The sequence below is a fragment of the Phalacrocorax aristotelis genome, chromosome 1 (assembly GCF_949628215.1).
Source record: "Phalacrocorax aristotelis chromosome 1, bGulAri2.1, whole genome shotgun sequence".
In the NCBI taxonomy this organism is placed as follows: Eukaryota; Metazoa; Chordata; class Aves; order Suliformes; family Phalacrocoracidae; genus Phalacrocorax; species Phalacrocorax aristotelis.
Window position 1 is genome coordinate 126,977,262 of NC_134276.1, and position 22,912 is coordinate 127,000,173.

General features: G+C 49.6%; 1 protein-coding gene across 1 annotated transcript; it reads right to left on the minus strand.

Annotated features, from left to right (window-relative positions):
* Positions 1-351: 351 nt before the first annotated feature.
* On the minus strand, positions 352-18,113 carry DRD3 (dopamine receptor D3). Its single transcript, XM_075106507.1, has 6 exons — positions 17,829-18,113; positions 7,158-7,270; positions 5,783-5,925; positions 4,456-4,652; positions 3,227-3,572; positions 352-2,377 (listed from the first exon to the last, which is right to left on the minus strand). The coding sequence occupies exons 1-6, from the start codon at positions 18,108-18,110 to the stop codon at positions 2,181-2,183; spliced, it is 1,278 nt and encodes a 425-aa protein (XP_074962608.1). The 5' UTR covers positions 18,111-18,113; the 3' UTR covers positions 352-2,180.
* Between the last annotated feature and the right edge of the window lie 4,799 nt (positions 18,114-22,912).

Below are 22,912 nucleotides of genomic sequence, written 5' to 3' on the forward strand. Positions count from 1 at the left end.
CAGGTTGAATCACTCAATTGATACCCCCAATATCCTGTGTGCCGAGTACCTCCCATGCTCCAGCACCTTTGAGCAGATGGAGTAACACTACCGCACGCCTGCCTGGCATAGCTGGGAAACTAATTGACCATATTTTCAGAATTAATCTGCTGGAAGTACTTACAGCAGCCGTTGATTTCTCTCCCAATTGCAAGTAAAATGCAAGTAATAATAACACTTTCTTTGTACAAAATTATCATCTGCCTGGACACCCACAAGAGGTTTTTAAGAGGGCTCCAGGTGAGAAAAGGCTTACAGAAGGGCTATATTCACCACAAAGATACCAAAACTTCCAGTTACATTTGTGGTTTATTGGATTAATGCAGTTACAATGCAGTATGGAGGGCACCTCCCCAGGCAAACAACACATACTGTCCATGAGCATCTCCTCCCAAAACCCAGACAAACAAAAGAAGAAGCTAGAGCTCTGCGATGTGCTCCAGAGGCAGAGGACAAAGGTTTTGGCTTTATATTAGGAAAGAGAGGAAGCCCTACCTGGATGGAGGAGCTGTGGCAGACACGGGCGGAGACAACACACACAGTTAACGCCCAAAGCTGTCAAATGAGCGCAGCTAACAGCACAGCTAAGCCTAGTCTTGGGAGTGAGAGCTGAGGCCTCAGATCTAGTAGAGTGAGGGGGGGAAATGAGGGAAATGTGTTGAGATTGTCCCAGGTCAGATTTGCCTATACAAGGAGAAGAGCATTAGAGTGCCCTGATGACCAGCTTACATGGTATGGCAGGGCTTGTCTGGTGTTTTCATCCAGGAACTACTGGAGATGGCATCGTAAGATACTGCTGGGAAATGAGACCGTGGCAGGGCCGTGTTTGGCCAGCTCCCGGAATCTGGGATGTACAGACACCCTGTGTGCTGACAGGTGTATCGGCAAGGGGAGCCAGGGAGAGCCCTGGGTCTGATCTTGAGGAACATGTCCTTTCTTACTCAGAGGGGTGTTACTGAAACAGCTCTCCCCCAGGTGTGGGCTGTAACAGGAGTTATCGCAGCAATCAGACAGGACAAATCCTTAATCTAGCCGTGCTCCTGATGAGGAGAGGAGCACAAAGGGTGATTGGTTCCAAAGAGACCACTAACAAGTTTTGAGACAAGGTGCATGCAACCTACCCCAGCTGAAAAAACAGGTTTGAATCTATTGCAGGCATGACTGGAGCTATCCTAGGCCTTGTTCATTATTTAGTGGCCCCAGTAGATGACTGGGTGTGTGGTAGTTTAGTAGCTAATCTATTGGTGGTCCTTGGATTTGGAAGAGGGGGGACACTGTGATAGTGTTGCGCTTCTCATGCAATCTGATGTACCAGAGGGATGGTAGCCATCTCTCTACCTTGTAAGCAGCAACAAAATACAAGCTGGCGGCACCGGGGAAGGTTTCATTTGCAACAGGGGCAATTTTCTCATGCACTGAGACTGACCCAGTTTTATTGGCAAACATTTTGATGCAGACAAGAGGGATGTTGTCATTCTTCCATCAGTGCTCTGTTTCCAAGTTTCCTTGCCAAATGTTTGCTCTTGGCTCCTGATCAAGAGATTGGGATCCTTATCAAAGAGGTCGTGCTCTGCCCTCTTATTAGGACTGCTCTGCATGAGCTGGGTGCCTTCTGCAGGCTGAGGCTCCAGCAGTGGGAGAGCAAATCCGTTCCCAACACGTAGGCGGGGGAGAGGAGAGATGCTGTCCGCTTGGGTCCCATGTGCTCAGTGAGCCTGGCAGCTCCCAGGAGCAGCACGCTGCAGTGGCTGGGCTTCCACTGCACGCCCAGGTCTGTCTCTCCGTGCTGCTGGTCCCAGTGCTGAGGGACCCACTGATTTGCCTCTGTGACTTTGTCCCCTCCCTCCCAGAAATGAGAAGCACTTGGGCTCTCTTAAGCAGGAGCATTGAGGCTCGGTGTGGGAAGCCAGCCGTGCAGGTGGGGCATGTTCCTGCTCTTCATTCTGGTGCAGAGGGTGCCTGGCTGTCAGCAACGACCACATCAGGCCGACCACCACTCACTCACAGCCACTCAGAGCCGAGCGCAGTGTATCAATCCCCACAGCATGTAAAGCAGAGGGAGGGAAGGGCCCCATGCCTTGTCCCCAGCCCAGGAGTCTGCTGCAAACTGCAACCCATGCAGGCCAGTGCCAGCCCCATAGTCAGCAGCAGAGGATCTTGAGGAAGGCTTTGCGGAAGTCGGTGTTGAAGGTTGTGTAGATGATGGGGTTGAGGGCACTGTTCACGTAGCCAAGCCAAGTGCTGGCACTGTAAAGCCCTGGGGGCACGTGGCAGGACAGGCAGTGGGTGTTGAGGACGTGAATCAAGAAGAAGGGCAGCCAGCAGACTATGAATGTCCCTGGGTTTAAAGAGAGGGAGAAAAAAAAATCCATTACTTCAGGGAAGCAACTCCTTGGAAAGGGGCCTGCACCTGTGCCCTCTACCTCCACCCTCTCGCTATTTCCATGTACATGTCTGCATTTGGTAAACACTGAAGGTGACATTTGTTCCTGATACAGAAGGACTTGGCAAGGGGTCAGGCTCCTTGGGACCAGTTAGTGAATGGATGGATGAGGCTTCAGAAGTGGCCTGGTGACAGACAAAAGCAAGTGGCCACAACTTAGAGGGAAAGACAGCTGCCTTAGCTGCTTTAATCAGTTATGATGAGGGCTGCATTATTTCCATGCTACTACTGAGTTAATGAGGTGAAGAAATGCATCTGGTGACGGTGTCAGGTGACTGGGGCACCAGGCTCCTGGCACCCTCTATCCAGAGCTGGTTCCTCTGCTGCTCCCTGCCCCAGTTTCCCCTTCTGTAATTGGAACTAAGAGCTGCTGCATGTATGGAAACTTAGGATTGTTCCAGCTATATCATAATAATATTATCAAAATAAAGGAAAAGGGAAAACAACGGTGTTGGCTGTTGCTCCCTCCAGCAGGGCTTGTTGGTCACTGATTTGAAACAAAAGGGTAACAAAACATAGCGAATAAAACACTAACGTACTTGGCTCTCAACGTCTGAGAGCATTACCCTAGACCCCTAAATGCCCCACCATTGCCTCTCCTGAGTCTGTGGAGCAGTGACAGCTGAAGTCTGGGCCTGGCTTGCATTTTTTTAATCTCAATACTCTGTTAGCAGATTCCTTGCTCTTGCAAGTCCCAAACCATCACCCCCTGGCACCCCACTAGACAGAGTGGCTCTCACTCACCCAGGACAATAGCTAGCATCTGTGTAGCTTTCCTCTCCCGAAGCTGGATCAGCCGGGGTTGCTGATGCGCTAGCTTCAAAGAGCTGATGGTTTTGCCATCGCTGAGCCTCCGTACTTCCAGTTCTGGCTTTGTACTCTTTCTCCTCTCTTCCAGCCTGCTGTGTAGTGTAGTCCCTGGTGTCTTGGGGAGGGATGCCTCGTGGCAGAAGCTGCGGTACCGCTGCAGGCTGAAGACAGTCAGCAAATTCCTTTTGGTAGACATCTCCTGGCCTGAGCATTTGAGTGGGAGACAGGGGGAAAAGGTGCCTTGGCATCTGTTTGGCAAAGCTTTTCTCTCCATGTGTTCCTGCAAAAGAGGATGCCACAGAGGAACTAGGAACCATTCATTGGGTCAAAGGATGATGAGGAAAGTTGTAGGAGTCATCCTTAGCCCCACTTGCTTCTTAGCTTTGCAGCATACCCTCTGGACTGACTTTGGCTTATCAGAGGAGTGAACGAGCACTGGCCAGCTCTCTGCCTCCATCCCACCAAGGAGAAGCATGAAAACCAGAAGAACTGAAACACCCACTCTGCTAACCTTTTGTTTGTATTTTTGTGTTGGCCCTGCTCCCCTCAACATCTCCACCCTTTTTTAATATAGCTTCACTGTGAGAAAATGGGTAAAACAAGTGGATATGCGTGACCAGGTGATCCCTTTCAAACCATTGTGCTGGTTCCCATGGTTGCAGATATTTCATCTAGAAAGGTCAGTGGAACAAATGCTCCATGCACTATGAGCATTCTGACCTCTTAAGTCTGTCAGGTAAAGAGGGTTGGTTTTTTTAAAACAATCTAGGTTAAAGCCTGCGAAGCCCTGAGAACGAAGCTTCATAGAGCAAATATCAATAAATGAAGACATTAAAATCAATAAATTAAGAAATTAGCCAGACTTCCACATGGCTGAGAAAGCCCTGCTCTGAAGAAATATTGAAGTAGGCTGTGCTCTTTTATAGTTGCCTGGTTCTAGAGGGCAGAGATATACAGGGAGTATCCTCTTTCTAGAGGGCTGAAAAAGGTTTAACTGGAGCTTCTGCATCTCAAATGTCATGGTGTATGAGTGAAGGATGGGATGAAAACATGCCATGTCCCTTCTTTATGCTTTCCATTCTGTGCTTTGACCCTTTGAGGATAAGAGATGATGCATGACCTGTCCTTTTCGACAGCTCCTAGTGCATTCATGGGGATCTTACTTTGTGTGCATAACACGGTTTGGTGCTGGCGCTGTGGCTGCCCTGCCGGGTGAGGGTTCGCTTCTTTTGTCTTTGTCTTAGCACGAGGTAAATCCGGACATAGAGCAGCAGGGTCACCATGAAGGGGAGGTAGAAGGACACCAAAGAGGAGTAGATGATGAAAATAGGGTTGGATATGGAACAGACACTGGGATCTCCTGGGGAGGAGAAGAGAGAGAGAGAGAGGAGTGGCTGAGCTGCTTCGGTTTATTACAAAGAACTCTGGTGCATTGGCAAGTTGAAAGGTGGCTGCGGGTCAAAGGCAGTCTAAGGAGTGCAAGTATCTCCTACCTCAGTTGTTGCAAATTATACTGTGGCCTACCCGCATGCCTAACTGATGCTTAAAACGGACTCTACTGAGGGCCATCCAGTATGACCCAGCATGCATCTGCTTGCTTTTCTGGCCATCAGCTCTGCCCTCTTCTCTCATGTCTATTCCCATCCTTTCTCCGAGGATCCTTTCGCCTTTCATCTTTACTCCTATCCCTCTGACAGCCTCTGAGCTGTCTAGATGCAGAGGTGTGCCTTCACCAGAATCTGTTTGGACCAGGCAGTGGGAGACAGCAGTATTTCCCACCCCCTGTCCTCTTCTCACCTCAAGCACTGCATAGAAGATGGATAGAGAGCAGAGGACTTCAGCCTGTGGCCCAGGGTGGGAGGAAGGCTCCCCTGCCCCTCTGCCTCCAGGGAGAATGGGCTGCTCTAGGTTTAGGGGAAGGAGAAAAACCAACCTGCTTCCAAGCAGGAGGCTAAATTGTTTACTTCCCTAAGGGATTAGGTGAGGCAGCAGCCAGCCGGTTGGATGGGAAGAACGTTTCTCACAAGCAGTGCCAACACACCATCCTTGCTGTTTAGAAATCTGTCTGGGGTCAGACTTATAACTGTGTGTCCGGACCTGTTGATATCAGCAAGATGCACTAAATCTGATGTGTTTGTGTGTTAGATGTGCTGCACGTCTGGAGATTTGCTCTGTGTGCACAGAGTGATTGTTTGGGGGAATCTGTAGACCTGGACACTTCAATGGGCATTGATTTGGCAGTAAAGCAGGCAGGTCTATCCTCTGAGCAATAGACAGTGTCTGCCTGAGCAAATGGCAAGTTTATAGACAAGAGCACATCTGCTCTCCAGCACTGGAGATTTTTCTCACCTTCATAGCGTGCTTTCCAGTTCCCTAAAATTTCCTGTAACTTAGAAAGTCTGCAGGACCCACATTAAATGGCCTTGCCATACACAGGGCAGCACCATTTCCAACCCCTCCGTGTGTGCTATTGTCTGGGACATCACCTACCTGTAGTATTGAAGCCGAAGAGGAGAGGGCACGACACTGCGAATGCCAGCATCCAGACTATCACTATCATGAGAGAAACTCTCCTGCAGGAGCTCTGCCCAGTGCTGTACTGGTACTGAACTGGTTTCACCACTGCAGTATATCTGCAGACCAAACCAGCTCCAGAAAGAGGAGAGGTAGGAATGGAGGAAGGAAAAGGACCGGGTTTTAAAGGGAGAAATGAAAGCCATGCAGGGAACATTGATGGTGAACATGGTGAAAAAACGGAAGAGGAAAGGAGAGAAGATCAGATGATGGCATCAGCAGTTTGTAGAAATGGTAAGTGGGGCATTGGGGGGAGGAACAAGAGAAAGCAGAGTTAGTTGGCAGCACTGCATAGAAACACTCTGCAGAACTGCTGTCATTGTGAAGCTACAAGGTTTGGGATACCAGATGGATCTAGAAACCCCAGGAAACCCCCTTCCTTCAAGCCCCTAAGGTTATATGTGCACTGCTGGGAAAGAACAGTCTCTGGAGCAACCACAGCCTGCTACACTCTGTGCCTCAGCTGCCTGCTCTGATGTCGGCCTCACCGGAGGGTGTCCAGGGTGAGTGTCCAGGGCTTTCAGCTGCCAGGGTGGCCCAGGGGATGCAGCTCAGCAAGGCTAGTATGTGGGGATGTGGAAGGCACAGGAGTCATCTTTAGCATAGCCCGGGGCCTGCTCTTTGTAGACAGAGCCAAAATGACATGGTGATAAAGATTCCCAAGGAGGAACACCAGACCAGCCCAGCATTGAGAGCTGCTTCATATGGTTACCCTTGAACTACATATTACAAAGGTACAGCATGCACTGTCCTTTCTTTCCCCCATCTTCCAAGGTCTCAGCTCCCGGCCCTCAGTGTTGCTTAAAATATGCTGCTTTAAGGTGCAGGAAAACATGGCAAGGCTGAAGATTACACAACAATATTCTTCACCCCCAACCCCCCCCATGTATATGGCAGTAAATTATATGGCATGATAGTAAAACATCAAGAGTGAGGTCTCCAGAGGAGAAACCCTCTTTGAGACTCAGTGGGTGTTAGATATTTGAGGCTCAATGGGAATTAGATCACCAGTTCTGGTTCCTGCCTTCAAAAACCATAAGGATGTAGTTGACTACCTACTGGTGACGTTTTATTGCTTGCGCCTCTCTGCCCTTAAGTGCAGACATCTTCTAGCACATGGTGGGCAAAGCCCACTAATAGCAGTAGTGGCAGTGATAGATTTGCAGGGAGGTTTGTGTTCCTGAAGATGCTGATGCTGCCTCTGCAAACCCCCCTTCCTTGTCCCTGCCACGCTGGGGTATGGGGCCGACCCCCATCTCTAGACTATCCCCTGGATGCTGTTGGCTCTCACCTGTCAATGCTGATAGCACAGAGGTTTAAAATGCTGGCTGTGCACATCATTACATCCATGGTGACGAAGATATCGCAAAAGATGCGGCTGAAAGTCCAGACTCCTCCGGTCACCTACACCAGCAACAACGAAACTGTCAGCCTTTTTCTGCATCAAGTCCTGATAAGTCACATATAAAGAGGTGCTCTCCTCCAAGTGTCTCAACAGATAGATGAGTTCATGTCCACTGTGATGTGCAGAGGGAAACTGAAGCACCTATGTTGTGCACAAGATAACACAGTGGTAGGTCATGGAGAAGGAGCCACACTTTGATTTCAATCCTTTAGTTACTCTTACAGAGGGAGGCAGGGTGAAGAAATAGATAGCAGCTATCCCTTTCCTTAAGGCCTAGCATGATAAATTGATTTAAATTTGATACCACTGTATATATCATTTGTTTAAGGCTTATCTGAGAAAATATAAGGGCTAAAAGTGTTTCTCAGCTTAGCTGCTGGAGTTCTCCTGCAGGCAGCAAGCTGGAAAAGTACTGCAAATTTTATGCATTTATGTATGAAACAGAGACCTGAGACTTCAGGCTTCCCTAAAACCTTATTTGGATTCTTATCTCAGTTACAGATTTTGATTATTAGATCTGAGTGAGAACTCACAAGTTATTCAGATAAAGGGATTTGGTTTGCTACCATGTTGAGCTTTTGTTCTGGTTGTTCTGAATTCTTAATCTGAGGTGTGTAATTGTAAGAGCTTAGCTGTGGGCAATCTTTGTGATGGAGAAAGGCATTTTTTGTCCCACCCATCAAGTTCTTGACAGTGACCTTTTTGGTTGACAACAACATGCTCCAAGCACTGTGTATCACTACTCTCCTCCGGGCTGGGGTGACAGCCTGACTCCAAGCGAGGTGGTCTGGCTCAGCACTCACTCCTTGTAGGAGATGAACAAGGAGGCAGCCTGCCCTCCAACAGATAAACCCATTGGATGAGTACAACAAACAAATCTAATGCTGTGCTGGTTGGAGAAGGGGTGGTAGGAGAGAAAGGGGGAGGAAAGTCCTTGCTTGGAGGGAGCCTGCAGTTTAGCCTTCAGCCCCATAGATCCTTCTGGTTCAGCTCAATCCTGGGAAGCTATCAGGAACCGGCACTAGTTCCTGGTCTCTCTGCTTACATTTAGACCACATTTGGAGTATTGCATCTGGTTTTGGGGCCCCAGTACAGACAAAACATTGATAAACAGGAGCAAGTCCAGCGAAGGGCCACCAAGACAGTCCCCAGGGGCTAGAGCGCTTGTCCTGTGAGGATCTAAGGGAAGAGGGCTTGTTCATCCTTGAGAAAAGGTGGCTTTGGGGTGGGGCACTAACAGCAGTCTCCTAGTGCCTAGTGGGAGGTTGTTAAGAAAGTTGGAGCCAGATTACTAAGAAGATGGAGCCAGGTTTTTCACAGTGGATGCACCACGCAGTGCATGGTGGGAAGACAAGAGGAAACAGGCATAAGTTGAAAGAAGAAAGGTGCAAAGTGGTCATGAAGGTAAACTTTCTGACTATGAGGACAGTGAGGCAGTGGAGCCAGTTGCTTGGTGAGTCTGTGCAAGCTCCATCCTTGGAGGTTTTCAAGTCCCACTCAAAAATACCTATCCTAGATCAGGCTGGAGAGGGTGCCACAAGTAAGCTTGGCTTCTAAGGCAGTGGGTCAACCCCTGCCTTAGAATCCCCAACAACCATTTCAGTGAAGTAATATTTCCTAATATCTAGTCCAAACCTCCCCTGGTCAGCTTGACACCATTTCCTCTCATCTTATCACTTGTTATTTGGAAGAAGAGACCAACACCCACCTTGCTATAACCTCCTTTCAGGTAGCTGTAGAGAGCAATAAGGTCTCCCCTCAGCCTCCTCTTCTCCAGGCTAAACAACCCCAGTTCCCTCAACCTCTCCTTGTAAGACTTGTGTTCCAGACCCTTCACCAGCTTCATTGCTCTTCTCTGGACATGCTCCAGTAATTCAATGTCTTTCTTGTACTGAGGGGCCCAACACTGAACACAGTACTCGAGGTGCGGCCTCACCAGTGCCGAGTACAGGGGCATGATCACTTCCCTACTTCTGCTGGCCACACTATTCCTGATACATGCCAGGATGCTGTTGGCCTTCTTGGCCACCTGGGCACACTGCTGGATCATGTTCAGGTGGCTGTTGACCAACACCCCCAGGTCTTTTTCTGCTGGGCAGCTTTCCAGCCACTCCTCCCCAAGCCTGTAGCATTGCACAGGGTTGTTGTGATCCAAGTGCAGGAACCAGCTCTTGGCCATGTTGAACCCCATACAGCTGGCCTCAGCCCATCGATCCAGACTGTCCAGGTGCCTCTGCAGAGCCTTCCTTCCCTCAAGCAGATCAACACTCCCACCCACCTTGTTGTCATCTGCAAACTTACTGAGGGTGCACTCCATCATCATCCAACATCCAGATCATTGATAAAGATATTAAACAGAACCGGCCCCAACACTGAGCCCTGGGGAGCACCACTTGTGATTGGCCGCCAACTGGATTCAACTCCATTCACCACAACTCTTTGGGCCCAGCCAGCCAGCCAGTTTATCTACCCAGTGAAGGGTACACCCCTCCAAGCCATGAGTAGCCAGCTTCTCCAGGAGAAGGCTGTAGGAAATGGTGTCAAAGGCTTTACTAATGTCTAGGTAGACAACATCCACAGCCTTTCCCCCATCTACTAAGTGGGTCACCTTGTCATAGAAGAAGATGAGGTGAATTAACCAGGACCTGCCTTTCCTAAACCCATGCTGACTGGGCCTGATCACTTGGTTATCCTGTACATGCCGTGTGATGGCACTCAGGATGATCTGCTCTGTAACCTTCCCTGGCACCAGGGTCAGGCTGACAGGCCTGTAGTTCCCTGGATCCTCCTTCTAGCCATTCGTGTATATGGGTATCACATTTGCTAACCTCCAGTCAACTGGGACCTCCCTGCTTAGACAGGACTGCTGATAAATCAGGGAAAGCAGCTTGGTGAGCACTTCTGCCAGGTCCTTCACTATTCTTGGGTGGATCCCATCCGGCCCCATAGACTTGTGTGTCCAAGTGGTGTAGTAGGCGCTAATAATTTCCCCTTCGATTATGTGGGCTCCATTCTGCTCCTTGTCCCTGTCTTCCAGCTCAGGGGGCTGGGTACCCAGGGAACAACTGGTCTTACTATTAAACACTGAGGTATTAAGCACCTCAGCCTTTTCCTCATCTTTTGTCACTAGGTTTCTTACCACATCTCATAAAAGCTGGAGATTCTCCTTAGCCCTCCTTTTGCTGCTAATGTGTTTATAGAAGTATTTTTTATTGTCTTTTATGGCAGTAGCCAGATTAAGCTCTAGCTGGGCTTTGGCTCCTCTAATTTTCTCCCTGCATAACACTGCTACACCTTTGTAGTCCTTCTGACTTGCCTACCCCTTCTTCCAAACTTTCCTTTTTTTTGTCTAAGTTCCAGCCAAAGTGCCCTGTTCAGCCAGGACAGTCTTATTCTCCACTGGCTTGTCTTTTGGCATATGTGCTCAGCCTGCTCTTGCGCCTTTAAGACTTCCTTCTTGAAGAATGTCCAGCCTCCTGGATTCCTTTGCCCTTCAGGGCTCCCTCCCAGAGGACTCTGTTGATCAGTCTCCTAAACAGGCCAAAGTCTGCCCTCTGGAAGTCTAAGGTTCTGCTGACACCTGTCCTTACTTCTCTGAGAATCTAAAACTCTATCATTTCATGATCACTATGCCCAAGACAGCCTCCAAAAATCACATCACCCACAAGTCCTTCTCTGTTCATGAATGACAGAACCAGCGTGGCTCCTTCCCTACTTGGCTCACTCACCAGCTGCGTCAGGAAGTTATTTTCCACATGCTCCAGGAACCTCCTAGGCTGTTTCCTCTCCACTCTATTGTATTTCCAGAAGACATCTGGTAAAATTAAGACCCCTTTGAGGACAAGGGCTAGCAATTGTGAAGCTTCTCCCAGCTGCTTGTAGAATAATTCATCTGCCTCTTCATCCTGGTGGGGTGGTCTATAACAGACTCCCACCATGATATCTGCCTTGTTGGCCTTCTCTCTGATTCTTACCCATAAACACTCAGCCCTATATTCACCATCATTAAGTTCCACACAATCAAAACACTCCCTAACATAGAGACCTACCCCACCACCTCACCTTGCCTATCCCATCTGAAGAGTTTATAGCCATCCATTGCAACACTCCAGTTGTGTGAGTCATCCCACCATGTTTCTGTGACGGGAACTGTATAATAATTTTCATGTTGTACAATGGCTTCCAGCTCCTCCTGTTTATTGCCCATGCTGCGTGCATTTGTGTAGAGGCACTTCAGCTGGGCCGTTGTCCAAGTCACCTTCTTAGAGGAACACCCCTTAATTCTTTTGAGGTGTCTCACTGGTGTTCCCCTCTTGGCTCCTATTACATCAGTAGCCTCTGGCTCATCTCCATACAACTTCAACTGTGCCCCAGTGAACACAGCACTTCTCAAAGACACAGGCTGAGTGCCCTCACTTAGCATCCCATCCCACTAACCTTGGTGTGTCGTCCCTCAGCTTGTCTTGGGCAAGCCTGATATTAGCCCCATCTCTCTTCAAGTCTAGTTTAAAGCTCTGTCAATGAGCCCTGCAAGCTCTCTTTCCGCTTTGAGAAAGGTCAAGTCCACCAGACGCCAGCAAACCTGGTGCTGTGTAGACCATCCTATTGTCACAAAAACCAAAATTGTGGCGATGACACCAGCTACAGAGCCATATGTTAATAGGCTGGATGCATCTGTTCCAGTGTCACTGCCCACAGCTGGAAGGAGGAGAAAATAACCTGTGCTCCAGAGTCCCTTACTAGCTGTGCCAAGGCCCTGATGTCTCTTTTGATTGCCCTTGGACTATGTCTTGCTGCTTCATCACCTCCTGCATGGAAGAACAGTAATGGGTAATAGTCCGAGGGCTGTACCAGGCTAGGAAGTTTCCCAGCAATGTCCTTAACCCGGACCCCAGGGAGGCAGCAGACTTCCCTAAGAGGAGGGTCTGTCTGGCATATTGGACCCTCTGTTCCCCTCAGAAGGGAGTCACCTACAACTATAACCTGTCTTCTCTTCCTTATGGAGGCGGTTTTGATACTGGGGCTGACCCTGGCAACACCACTGCCATAGATGGGCTGTTATCCACATCTACCATGGACTAGTCTTCCACCTGCAGAGCCTCATACCTGTTATACAGAGGCCCCTGGGAAGGTGAAGTGGGCAAGGAGGGTGTTTGCCTGCCGCCCCAAGCATGGAGTTGCCTCCATTCACTCTTTTCCTTTGAGCTACTGCCTTCAGCCTAGCTGGGTAGGGATACAGGTACCCCTTGATCTTGCGTATTTTCTGGTGGCTGCTCCTGTTTCTGTCTCAGGGAGGGCAGAGCAGGGCACCACCAGTCTATCTCTTCCGCAGCCTCCCTGACGCTCCTTAACCTTTCTACCTCCTCTCATAGCTATGCCACCATGCTGAGCAAATTGTCCACTGGTCACCCCTCACACAGCTGCTCTCACGGCTGCCATCCATTACCAGAGAAAGGCTCTGGCACTCCCTGCAGCCTGAGACCTGGACAGCTGCATGTTTTTGTGGGAGCACTGTCTGGGTTGCCACATCCATTCTGGTGAGTGCAGAGGGCACAGCTTTCAGCTGGGTGGGTATCATAGCTAAGTTCCTACTGGAAGGATGATGGCTTCTGAATGAACTCACCTCTTGGGATGATAGGGTGACTACGCCCTTCCTGCGTGCCCTTCTGCATGAACTGCCACGCCACGCTCTGTTTGACCGCCCTGTTTGCAGCACTCCTGGTTGCTAGCACTCCCTAGGCTGCTTTTTCCTAGCTTTCTTTTTTTCTTTTCTCATTTTCTTTCAAAAGATAAAAAAATAAAAGGGAAGCAAAGGAATAAACCCCAAACCAAACCCTTAGAGATTTTCTGCACAATTAGGTGGGCTACAAGATGTGCAGACTAAAGGCTGTCCCTCTGAAATTATGGACCTTAGTAAGTAGGTTCAGTTTCAAAGAAGCCCCACACCATTTTTGCTTTAATTACAGATCTGAGATCTGCTTGACTACCTCAAAATACATTAAAAAAATTATAAATGCTGGAAGCCTTTTCAGTGGGACCCAGTAAGGGGTGTTTCTGTAGTCTGAGGCAAAATGCAATGCAATGTCTGTGTGATCTGTAGAGTTTGAAGACTATTTCACCAGGAGCTGGTGCCAGGTGTTAACATGAAAGCCAGCTGCCACTAGCCCAGGAGATGTGCAAGCACTTAACTGAGGGAGTTTCCAAGGCCCTGAGCACATTCAAATGCTAAGCCCAAGAATGTGAACCATTAAAACTGAACAAGGCGATGGTGGCAATGGCGCTGAAGTGAACCCTCTCAGGATAAGGCATTCAGATCACACCACCTGCATACTAAGCTGTAGCTTTTAAGAGAGTGCTTGACAGATCAAAATGTTTGGGCTTAAAACCCATCCTCACTTCCACCAGCTACAGCTTCTAAAATGGGGAGCAGCTCTGCTGAAGTCGGTGAAGTAGTTAATATTTACCTGTGGGGTATGCGAACCCAGAATTTATTCCAGAATCTAACAATGAAGAAGAGCCTTCTTATTACAGGCCTCGTTCATAATTTTTCAAATCCTATTTCTGCTCTTCTTTTCATTGCTCTGTTCCACTCATCTTTGCTACAGCAGCTAGAACTTGCTACTGTGCATTTCTGGTTTTCATGTGCTGGCAGGGTACTTGTTCTTTATCCCTCTGGTGGCTTTTGTCCAGGAATCTCAAAGTACATCACAGGTATTAATTGAATGAATCCTCACAACTGCCTAGGTGAGGTGGATGGTCAAATATTATTCTCTTACAGCTGATGAGAGCAAACCACAGAGAGATGAGCTGATACAATCGCTCATTACCACTCAGTGTGTGTGTGGCAGAAGCGGGAATAGAGTCCAGGATCAAATTCTGGCTCTGTGGAAGACAACGCTAAAGCTACCTATAGACTATTGGGTCAGGTTCTCACCTCATCTTTCTTGATGATCAGTCTGCTTTATCCACAAAATTGTGGTATTATTATTTTTAACTTTCCAACCCTATATGAAGTCTTCCAGTTTAAAAAGAAATAAATCACTGTGCTTTCATAAACTTATGCAAGTCCACCACTCTCCTGAATCCTTAAAAATAAACAAAATAATCTCTGTAAATCAGGTATGTATGATGATGCCATATACAGATGGGAAAGGATGAACACAAAGCTGCGTCAGGTGATGACAGGCTACTTACAGTAGCGGTGCATCTAAGCATGCTTACTTAAGTAGTTTGTGTTTAAGAGAGTGTTCTTCTTTGGGGTGCTGTTAACTGCCTGCAGCTGTGAAATGGCTGCTTACATTTTTGCATGGCAGGAGTAACTAAAAGCATTTGTGCAATCAGGCCTGCTCGCAAGTGGTAAGCTGCTGAGCTGCAGTAACTCAGTTGTCCGTCCTCCCTTTGACAGTAGTCTGGAGAGCTCCTTGAGCCCAAAGAGCGTTGCAGGTCTCGCTGCTCCGATGCGAGAGCCACAGAAGAGGAGACAGCATTACTCTCACATGTTCCGAACAAAGCTGCAGCCTGGACCTCAGTGACAATCATCTTCTGGGGCTTTTTTCCCTTTGGAGACAGAACTGGGTGTTGTAAGAAGACCGAGAAGGGTGCTCTAGGCCATGCTGCTACCTGTTCTCCTCCATTTATACAATTACTACGAGGCATGACGGTATTTAATGCCATCAAACTCCAGTGGGAAGGGTCCTCTAATGCCACTGTCTTAGAAACCTTGGTGAGCTTCAGTAGTTGTGCCAGCCACAGCATCAGAGGTCAGTAAAGAACTGGGGTAGCAGTACTGGTATATTAGACCTACCTGTTGACCCCAGAAGATTGCTAGACATAGAACTGAATAGCATTTTTGTGCCAGAAACTTCATTAGGTGGAAAAGAGGATTTTGAGGTTATAAAAATGCTCCTATTGTTGCTCTGTCACAGCCTGCCCAAAAGACTTCTCAGAAAGAGACAGTTCTGGTCTGCGTAACTGATAAAATGACAAATTTAATGGAGAAGGACCAGGCCACAGATGGCTCTAAAAATTGAGTGTAAAGCCCAAAGTTCACAAGTGACATTTAAATCTGAGGTATTCATCCACCTTTAGCTTCTCCATAAATAATGGCCAGGTCTCAGATGTCTGGTTTGGCAAATGTTCAGTAGATTAATAGATATTGTACACGGTTTTGGGGACTGAATGATTTCTTGGCAATTTCCAGGCCCATAGTGTACTGAAGCATGATGCCATTTCCGCCTCATTGGTAGCATCGCTGATCCATAAACAGCAGTAAATATCTAAACGACTTTGGGGCTTTTTGGACTGTTTTTTAAATCTTAGTCTTGCTGGAGTCCTACAGCCTAGTTCTCTAGGAGATGCTGTGTAATGCTGGGAGTGGTAGGTTGGGTTTGTGATGTGTTAGGGTCTTCTCCCTGTTGTTCGGGTGACTCTTGGATCAGCTGCTTTGATTATGCAAGCTCCACAGATGGAAATGAATCTTGAATGAGTCTACAAACACAACTGGGGAACGGACATACTGTCGAGCTCACAAATCGTAACCACAGTACTGCATGGGGGCAGAGGCTGCTTCACAGCTGTGCCTCAGTCCCCACCCTGTCCGCGTCGAGACCGAGTGCTAAGTCTTTTCTAATGCAAAGCATATTGTGATTTCCTTGAAGATTGGAATACACTTGAGGTGATGGACTATTCCAGTCTGAAATAAAATTTGACTTTTAATAATATTTTTTAGTTGCAATCAAATTGCAGAGTCTAACTCTGTCTTGCTGGGATGGCTTCCCCCGACACACTTATTCCTTGCTTTTTAATCATTTCAGTGTAACACAACTGAGCCGTATGCACCCTGCAGGCCAGCTCCAGGACTGCCCCACACATGCAGTATCTTGGTGCTCATTCTGTTCTTCCACTCCACAGCAATGCTATACAAAAATAATTAACCATCAATGCCCTTATTAATTATTACTTATTACTTACTATTTGCCCACTTATACACAGAGCAAACCCTTAATTTCTCTTAATTGTTTAGCCTTGCTGAGACTGCAGTGGGCACAGTTTGGGAGCATGGCTTGAATTAACACAAGGGAAATGCCTAGGCTGGGTGCCAAAGCTTGCGTTGCCTATTCCTCTGCCATACTCCGGTGGCAGAGGAGAGCTGTAGGCCACTGTCAGTCCCCTGCTACTTGATCAAATCTGCTTGTACCTGCATAGTAGGTCTGGCATTTGCTGGTGTTGTCCTGTCTTGTCCTACTTTCTGTTCACGTACTGCGCAGTCCATATGCACAAGTCAAAATCCCTCTCTGCTTCTGCTTTGTTTTCTGGGAAAGAGGTCGGCCAAAGGTGGGCAGCTGCCAACAGAATATTTACCCTTACCCTTCAGCCAGATCCTGGCTTGCCCCTTACATAAAGAGCATGAGGCTTCAGCAAGATCATGGCTCAGAGGCTTATTCTGTCTCTGTTAGCATGAGAACAAGGTACTAGGGCTCAGCTGAAAGCTTATTGCTGATAGATGTTCACTCTAATATTTCTAGACCTACCAATTTTTATGAATTAGTGTAAAAATGCTGAAGAGAACAGATAAAAATGTCAGCTGTAGCATACCTTCTTGTATTTACTTTAGTAAAAATATTTGCCTCAGCAGTGGCTACAGTAATTCAGTATTTTGCCGTAGTGTGTGGGGATTTGGTTTCCATCTTTGCTGCCCTATATCTGATGGTGTTGTCCATACTGTGCATGGTCATGTCAGTACATTTTTACACCAGCCAATGTGCAAAGATCAGGGAAAAGGAGAATAAGACCCTGAGGGCTTGATGGGTCCTTTGAAGTTATTGTGAAAATGCTCACATGACCTAAAGAAATTTTGGAGCATGTTCTTCAGCTTCACCTCTTTGTCAGCCTTTTTGGGGAATGTTGCTTGGAGCTGACCTAACATCATGGGTTATAGCCATGATGGTATAATATATCATAATGTATGGCATAATATACCAATAACATTAGGCCATAAAGATGGCATAATATACCATAACACATGTGAAAGCTCTTAAACTCTGCAGGAGAAGAGGATTTGACTGCCCTCGCTTGTATTCTGTTAAGCAGGAATACGGATTGATCTGGGCTTTAAGATGAGTTCCTATGAGGTATTTCTACCCTATTTCCTCCCCCACCATTCCTGAATCATCATGGTGCTCACTGGCAACCCTTCTGGCGGAGGGAGTCAGCTTCAAGGATGCTCAGATAAAAGTGGTATTAGCCCATCAGAAACTACAGTCTACACTACTGGCTGTAGCAATTCAAGCTCAGGGAGACTGTGCTGTGCCAGGAAGAGCAAGGCTTAGGGTATCTTCTCACGGGTGGGACTGTGGTGCATTTATTCGGCATGTGTGGGCCACCTGTGTGACATTGTGGGTTGCCACATACCCCACAAGTGCCCAAGAGCTAGCTGGGGGGTTAAAATGTGAATGGACATTTTCTGTACCAGAGCTGGCCTATCCTGAGAGCATGCTCTAACGCCAGTGAGCTCATAGTGCGGTTCAGTTGTGCTAATCTTTCCTAAGGTGTACTCACCTCCAGGTACACCACCCATGGCATCACCAAAGTAGCCACCAGCAAGTCCGCGACCGCCAGGCTCACCACAAGGTAGTTTGTTGTGGTTTGCAAGGTGCGCTCCCTCAGCACGGCTAAGCAGACCAGCACGTTTCCAAAGATGATGGCAAAAATCAGGATGCAGTAGCAGAGGGCGTAGTAGGCATGTGAGTGTGGCAGGTCAGACTCTGTAGTGTTGTCTGCCCCACAGGGAATGGGGTCGGTGGTGTTAGGATGACTGCTGATTCTTGTGAAGAGGGCCATGGGGCCACCACTGCAAAGAGAAAGAGATGACTGAAAATCACAGTAATTCAGAAGAACAGTACCTTTTGTGGATGGCGTGCAACTTTCGTACTTCCTTCATGAATGCTACTTCAAGCCAGTTATAGAGGTCTTTTTCTCTGCTCATATATAGGCAGAGCTTCATGTAAAGTCTTGCTTGGCCTGTGTTGTTTTTCACTGAATCTAAGCCAAGAGCAGAATGCAAGATTTCACCTTCTGTGTGCATCTGAAAGGTGCATCTTACCAACCAGTGCAGCTGTATGGAAAGCAGCAATGGTTTTAAGATGCACCAAAGTCATACCACAGTACAATTCACCCAGGCAAGAGAGCAGTCTGAAAGCCAAAAATTTGTAGTGCTGAGAAACACCCAATGCATTTACTCAAAGTAGGTCTTGCTCAGAAGCTTGGACCTAGTATCTTTTCTTCTGGGAAGTACCATCCCCTTCCCTCGTCAAAAAATGTCTTCAGTAACTTCACGCACTTGAGTGCTCAGCAGCCTGGCAGAGAGACTGCACCTGCAATGCTCAAGTAGCCTCTTGAACCCTGGCAGTACGCACCACCTACTAAACTACTCTTTTCCTGCAACGTTTTTCAGTCCCAGGCCTTCTGTTCAAAGCAGAAGTCCCAGGCCTTCTGTTCAAGGCAGGCCCTGCCTGCCTTGCCAAAGCTTGACTGTCACTGCTGCCCCCATTTCATCCATACTGTGCTCTGTGTTTTCCATGCTTGGCCAGAAGATGTGCTTCCTGTGCTGAAGAGCAAATCAAGTTGTCATTTGGGATGAAATAATGGAAGGATGCTTGCAGGGTACTCGGCATTTCTTTTCCTTACAATGGATTCATGATTGTGCTCAGGAACCTACCCTTCCGTGATTTAGGAGGATGATTTTTGCCAGGCATATGAAGGCTACTGTCCCAGGGTTGTTCCGTGACATTTAGTTGCTTGTATTTGATTTTTTTTTCTTTCTTTGCTAGTGCTCCCATCGCTGAACTCATCATCAATATGACAGGTACGAAAGGCAAGGACAAAATGTTGCAATGCCGATGGTATAAATATTACTCCTTGTTCAACCTCCCAACCTGAACAGCAGCATCTGTGATGAACACGTTCCTGGAAGAGTAGCTGTGCAATAGGTATAAATTGCTCCAGCACCCTGGCATAGATTCATCCTTAAAACTGGTGTCACTTGCTCCTGCTGGTTTGTAGTTGGGAGCGGACAAGGGCTGAATGAGATGGAAACTGAATTTCCCTCTGGCCCGTGAACACAGATGCCTCGGGACAGAGGGTGAAACCATGTCTTATGGTATGTGTCCTGTTTCAAAGTGCCCATGCTTGTCTCTCCTTCTCTATCTGTCTTCTGCCTGCCCCTGACAAAGAAGTTAAGCCTTCCACTGGATCTGAGGGATTTCCCATAGCGTGAGCACTGCTGCTGAGTCCAGGACTGCTTGTTCATAAAACATTTCAGCTGCAGCCACCCAAAGACAGGACTCATTTTGCAGCGTCCCCTGCACCGACACAGCTCCCGCTCTGGGAAATTTGTATCGTCTGGGGCCATGAAAGGCTAGTTCTGTAGTGCTGGAAAAAATCTACATTAAGCAGCTGCCTAGCTGATAAGCAAAGCCACAACAGGGAAGAACAGGACATCAGGCACAATATAACCAAAAGGCTTAAGGGACCACATTACACAGTTTGTCTGTGGGTTTCCCACCCTGGCACCTGCACCTTACATCCTTAAAGCACTATTTTCGACTCTCACCCGGCGGTCAACCTTCCCTACCAGGACCCCTCCCAGCTCGCCAGGGCCCCCCAGCCCTGGACTGTCCCACTCTCCCCGAACCTGCTCGCCCTGCCCGCGGCCAGGGTGCTGCCAAACCAGGCGAGGACCCGGGATACTGATGTGCCGGGGTACCGGGATAGACGCATACGGGGGTGGCGGGACCCAGGGGTACAGGCACACCGGGGTACCGGGGTACCAGGGTACCGGGATACCCGCCACCCGGGGCACCCGCGCAGGGAGCTGCGGCAAGGACCAGGGTCGCTGCCGTGGGGAGGGGCAGACGGAAGGGAAAGGGGGGGATGCTTCTCCCGTAGGGCTCAGCCTCGGAAGGGTCCGGGTGCAGGTCGTGGTGCGGCCGCGGCTTCAGGCGTGGGGCACAGGGTGCAGAGGAGGGGTCCGGGCTCCGAGGGCAGGGTCCAGGCGTGGCCGCGGCTGTGGGTCCGGCTCCGGCTGCGGCTGCTGCTCCGCGCCCGCCGCTCCCGCACCCGAGGGGCAGCGGCAGCTCCGCGGCTCCCCGTCGTGGCCCCGACCCGGGGGCTGCCGTGTGCCCCGGCGATGCCGCGGGGGGCGAGGGAGGCTCGGAATCCGGGGCGGGGTGGGGGTGCGGGGAAGGGGACCGCCGGCCCCGGGCGGGAGGGCAGCGGGGACGCAGCAATCAGGACTTACCCCCGCCCGCCGGGCCGTGGCACCGCCGCCGCCGCCGAGCAGGGCTCGGTGCCGGTGCCGGTGCCGGTGCCGGTCCCGGTCCCACCGTCTCCTGGCCCAGCGCACTCCCTCCTGCCGCCCTCCCGGCGCGGAGCCGCGGGGCGGGGCGGGGCTGGGCTGGCCGCCTCCTTCCCGCCCGCCCCAGCCCCAGCCCCTGCCCCAGCCCCTGCCCCTGCCCCTGCCCTCCTGGCGGCGGCAGGCTGGGACCCCGCAGTGCCCGGGAAGGGAGCAGCCAGGCTGCGGGCTGCGCTCCCCCTCCCGTACTCAAATGTCTTAAAGATTGCCCCAAAGGAACCTGGTGGAGGGGTTCTTGGCTAATTTTGGAGCCGGGGCCGCAGCAAAGGTGTGCTTTGCTGATGGACTGACGTGCTTCTGCGTGGGAGCCGAAGCAGAGCACTGGGAACCCAAAATCTGGGCAGTGCACTTGGCCCCAAAGTGCCCATGTTGTGGCAGAGCAGGAGGGGATGCCTTGGCCGCAGCTGCCCACACTGCAGTGGATGGCAGAATCATTGAATCACAGAATGGTTGGGGTTGGAAGGGACCTCTGGAGATCATCTTGTCCAACCCCCCTGCTTGAGCAGGGACACCCAGAGCAGGGGGCACAGGCCATGTCTCCGGGGAAGGAGACTCCACAGCCTCTCTGGGCAGCCTGTGCCACTGCTCTGGCACCCTCACAGGAAACAAGTTTTTTCTCATGTTTAGGTGGAACTTCCTGTGTTCCAGCTTGTGCCCATTGCCCCTTGTCCTGTCGTTGGGCACTATTGAAAAGAGTCCAGTCCCATCACCCTGACACCCACCCTTTAGATACTTACAGGTATTGATGAAATCCCCCCTCAGTCCTCCCTTCTCCAGGCTAAACAAACCCAAGTCTCTCAGCCTTTCCTCATAAGGGAGATGCTCCAGTCCCCTGGTCATCTTGGTAGCTCTCCGCTGGACTTGCTCAAGGAGTTCCACATCCTTCTTAAAAGTGGGGGGCCCAAAACTGGACACAGTACTCCAGATGTGGCCTCACCAGGGCAGAGTAGAGCGGGAGGATAACCTCTCTCGATCTGCTGGCCACACTCCTTTTAATGCACCCCAAGATACTGTTGGCCTTCTTAGCCACAAGGGCACAGTGCTGGCTCAGGGTCAGCTTGCTGTCCACCAGCACTCCCAGGTCCTTCTCAACAGAGCTGCTTTCCAGTAGTTCAGCCCCAGCCTGTACTGGTGCCTGGGGCTGTTCCTCTCCAGGTGCAGGACCTTGCCCTTGCTCTTGTTGAATTTCATCAGGTTCCACTCAGCCCAGCTTTCCCGCCTGTCTGGGTCTTGCTGGATGGCAGCACAGCCTCTGGTGTATCAGCCGCTCCTCTCAGTTTTATATCATCAGCAAACTTGCTGAGGGTATGCTCTGTCCCTTCGTCGTTGATGAATATGTTGATCAGGGCTGGACCCAGCACAGACCCCTGGGGAACACCACTAGTTACAGGCCTCCAACCAGACTCTGTATCGTTGATCATGACCCTCTGAGGTCTGCTGTTCAGCCAGTTCTGAGTCCAGCTCACTGTCCTCTCATCTAACCCACACTTCCTAAGTACCTATGAGGATGTTATGGGAGACATGGTCAAAAGCCTTGCTAAAGTCAAGGAAAACAACATCCACTGCTCTCCCTTCATCTACGCAGCCAGTCAGGCCATCATAGAAGGCTCAGGTTCGTCAAGCATGATCCTCCCTTGGTGAATCCGTGTTGACTCCTTCTGATAACCTACTTTTCCTCTACATGCCTGGAGATGACCTCCAGAACGAACGGTTCCATCACCTTTCCGGGGATGGAGGTGAGGCTGACTGGCCTATAGTTTCCTGGGTCCTCCTTCTTGCCCTTTTTGAAGACTAGAGTGACATTGGCTACCCTCCAGTCCTCAGCACCTGTCCTGTCCTCCATGACCTTTCAAAGATGATGGAGAGTGGCTTGGCAACAGCATCCTCCATCTCCCTCAGCACTCATGGGTGCATCCCATCGGGGCCCATGGGTTTGTGAGGATCCAGTTTGCCTAAATGATCTCTGACCCAATCCTCCTCAACCAAGGGGAAGTCCTCCTTTCTCTAGATTTTCTCTCACCTCTGGGGGCTGGGATGCCTGAGGGCCAGCCTTAGCAGTAAAGACTGAAGCAAAGAAGGCATTCAGTAACTCTGCCTTCTCTGCATGCTGTATCACCGGGGCACCCACCTCATTCAGCAGGGGGCCACAGATTCCCCAGTCTTTCTTTTACTGCTGATGTATTTGAAGAAGCCCTTCTTGTTATCCTTGACATCTCTTGCCAGATTTAGT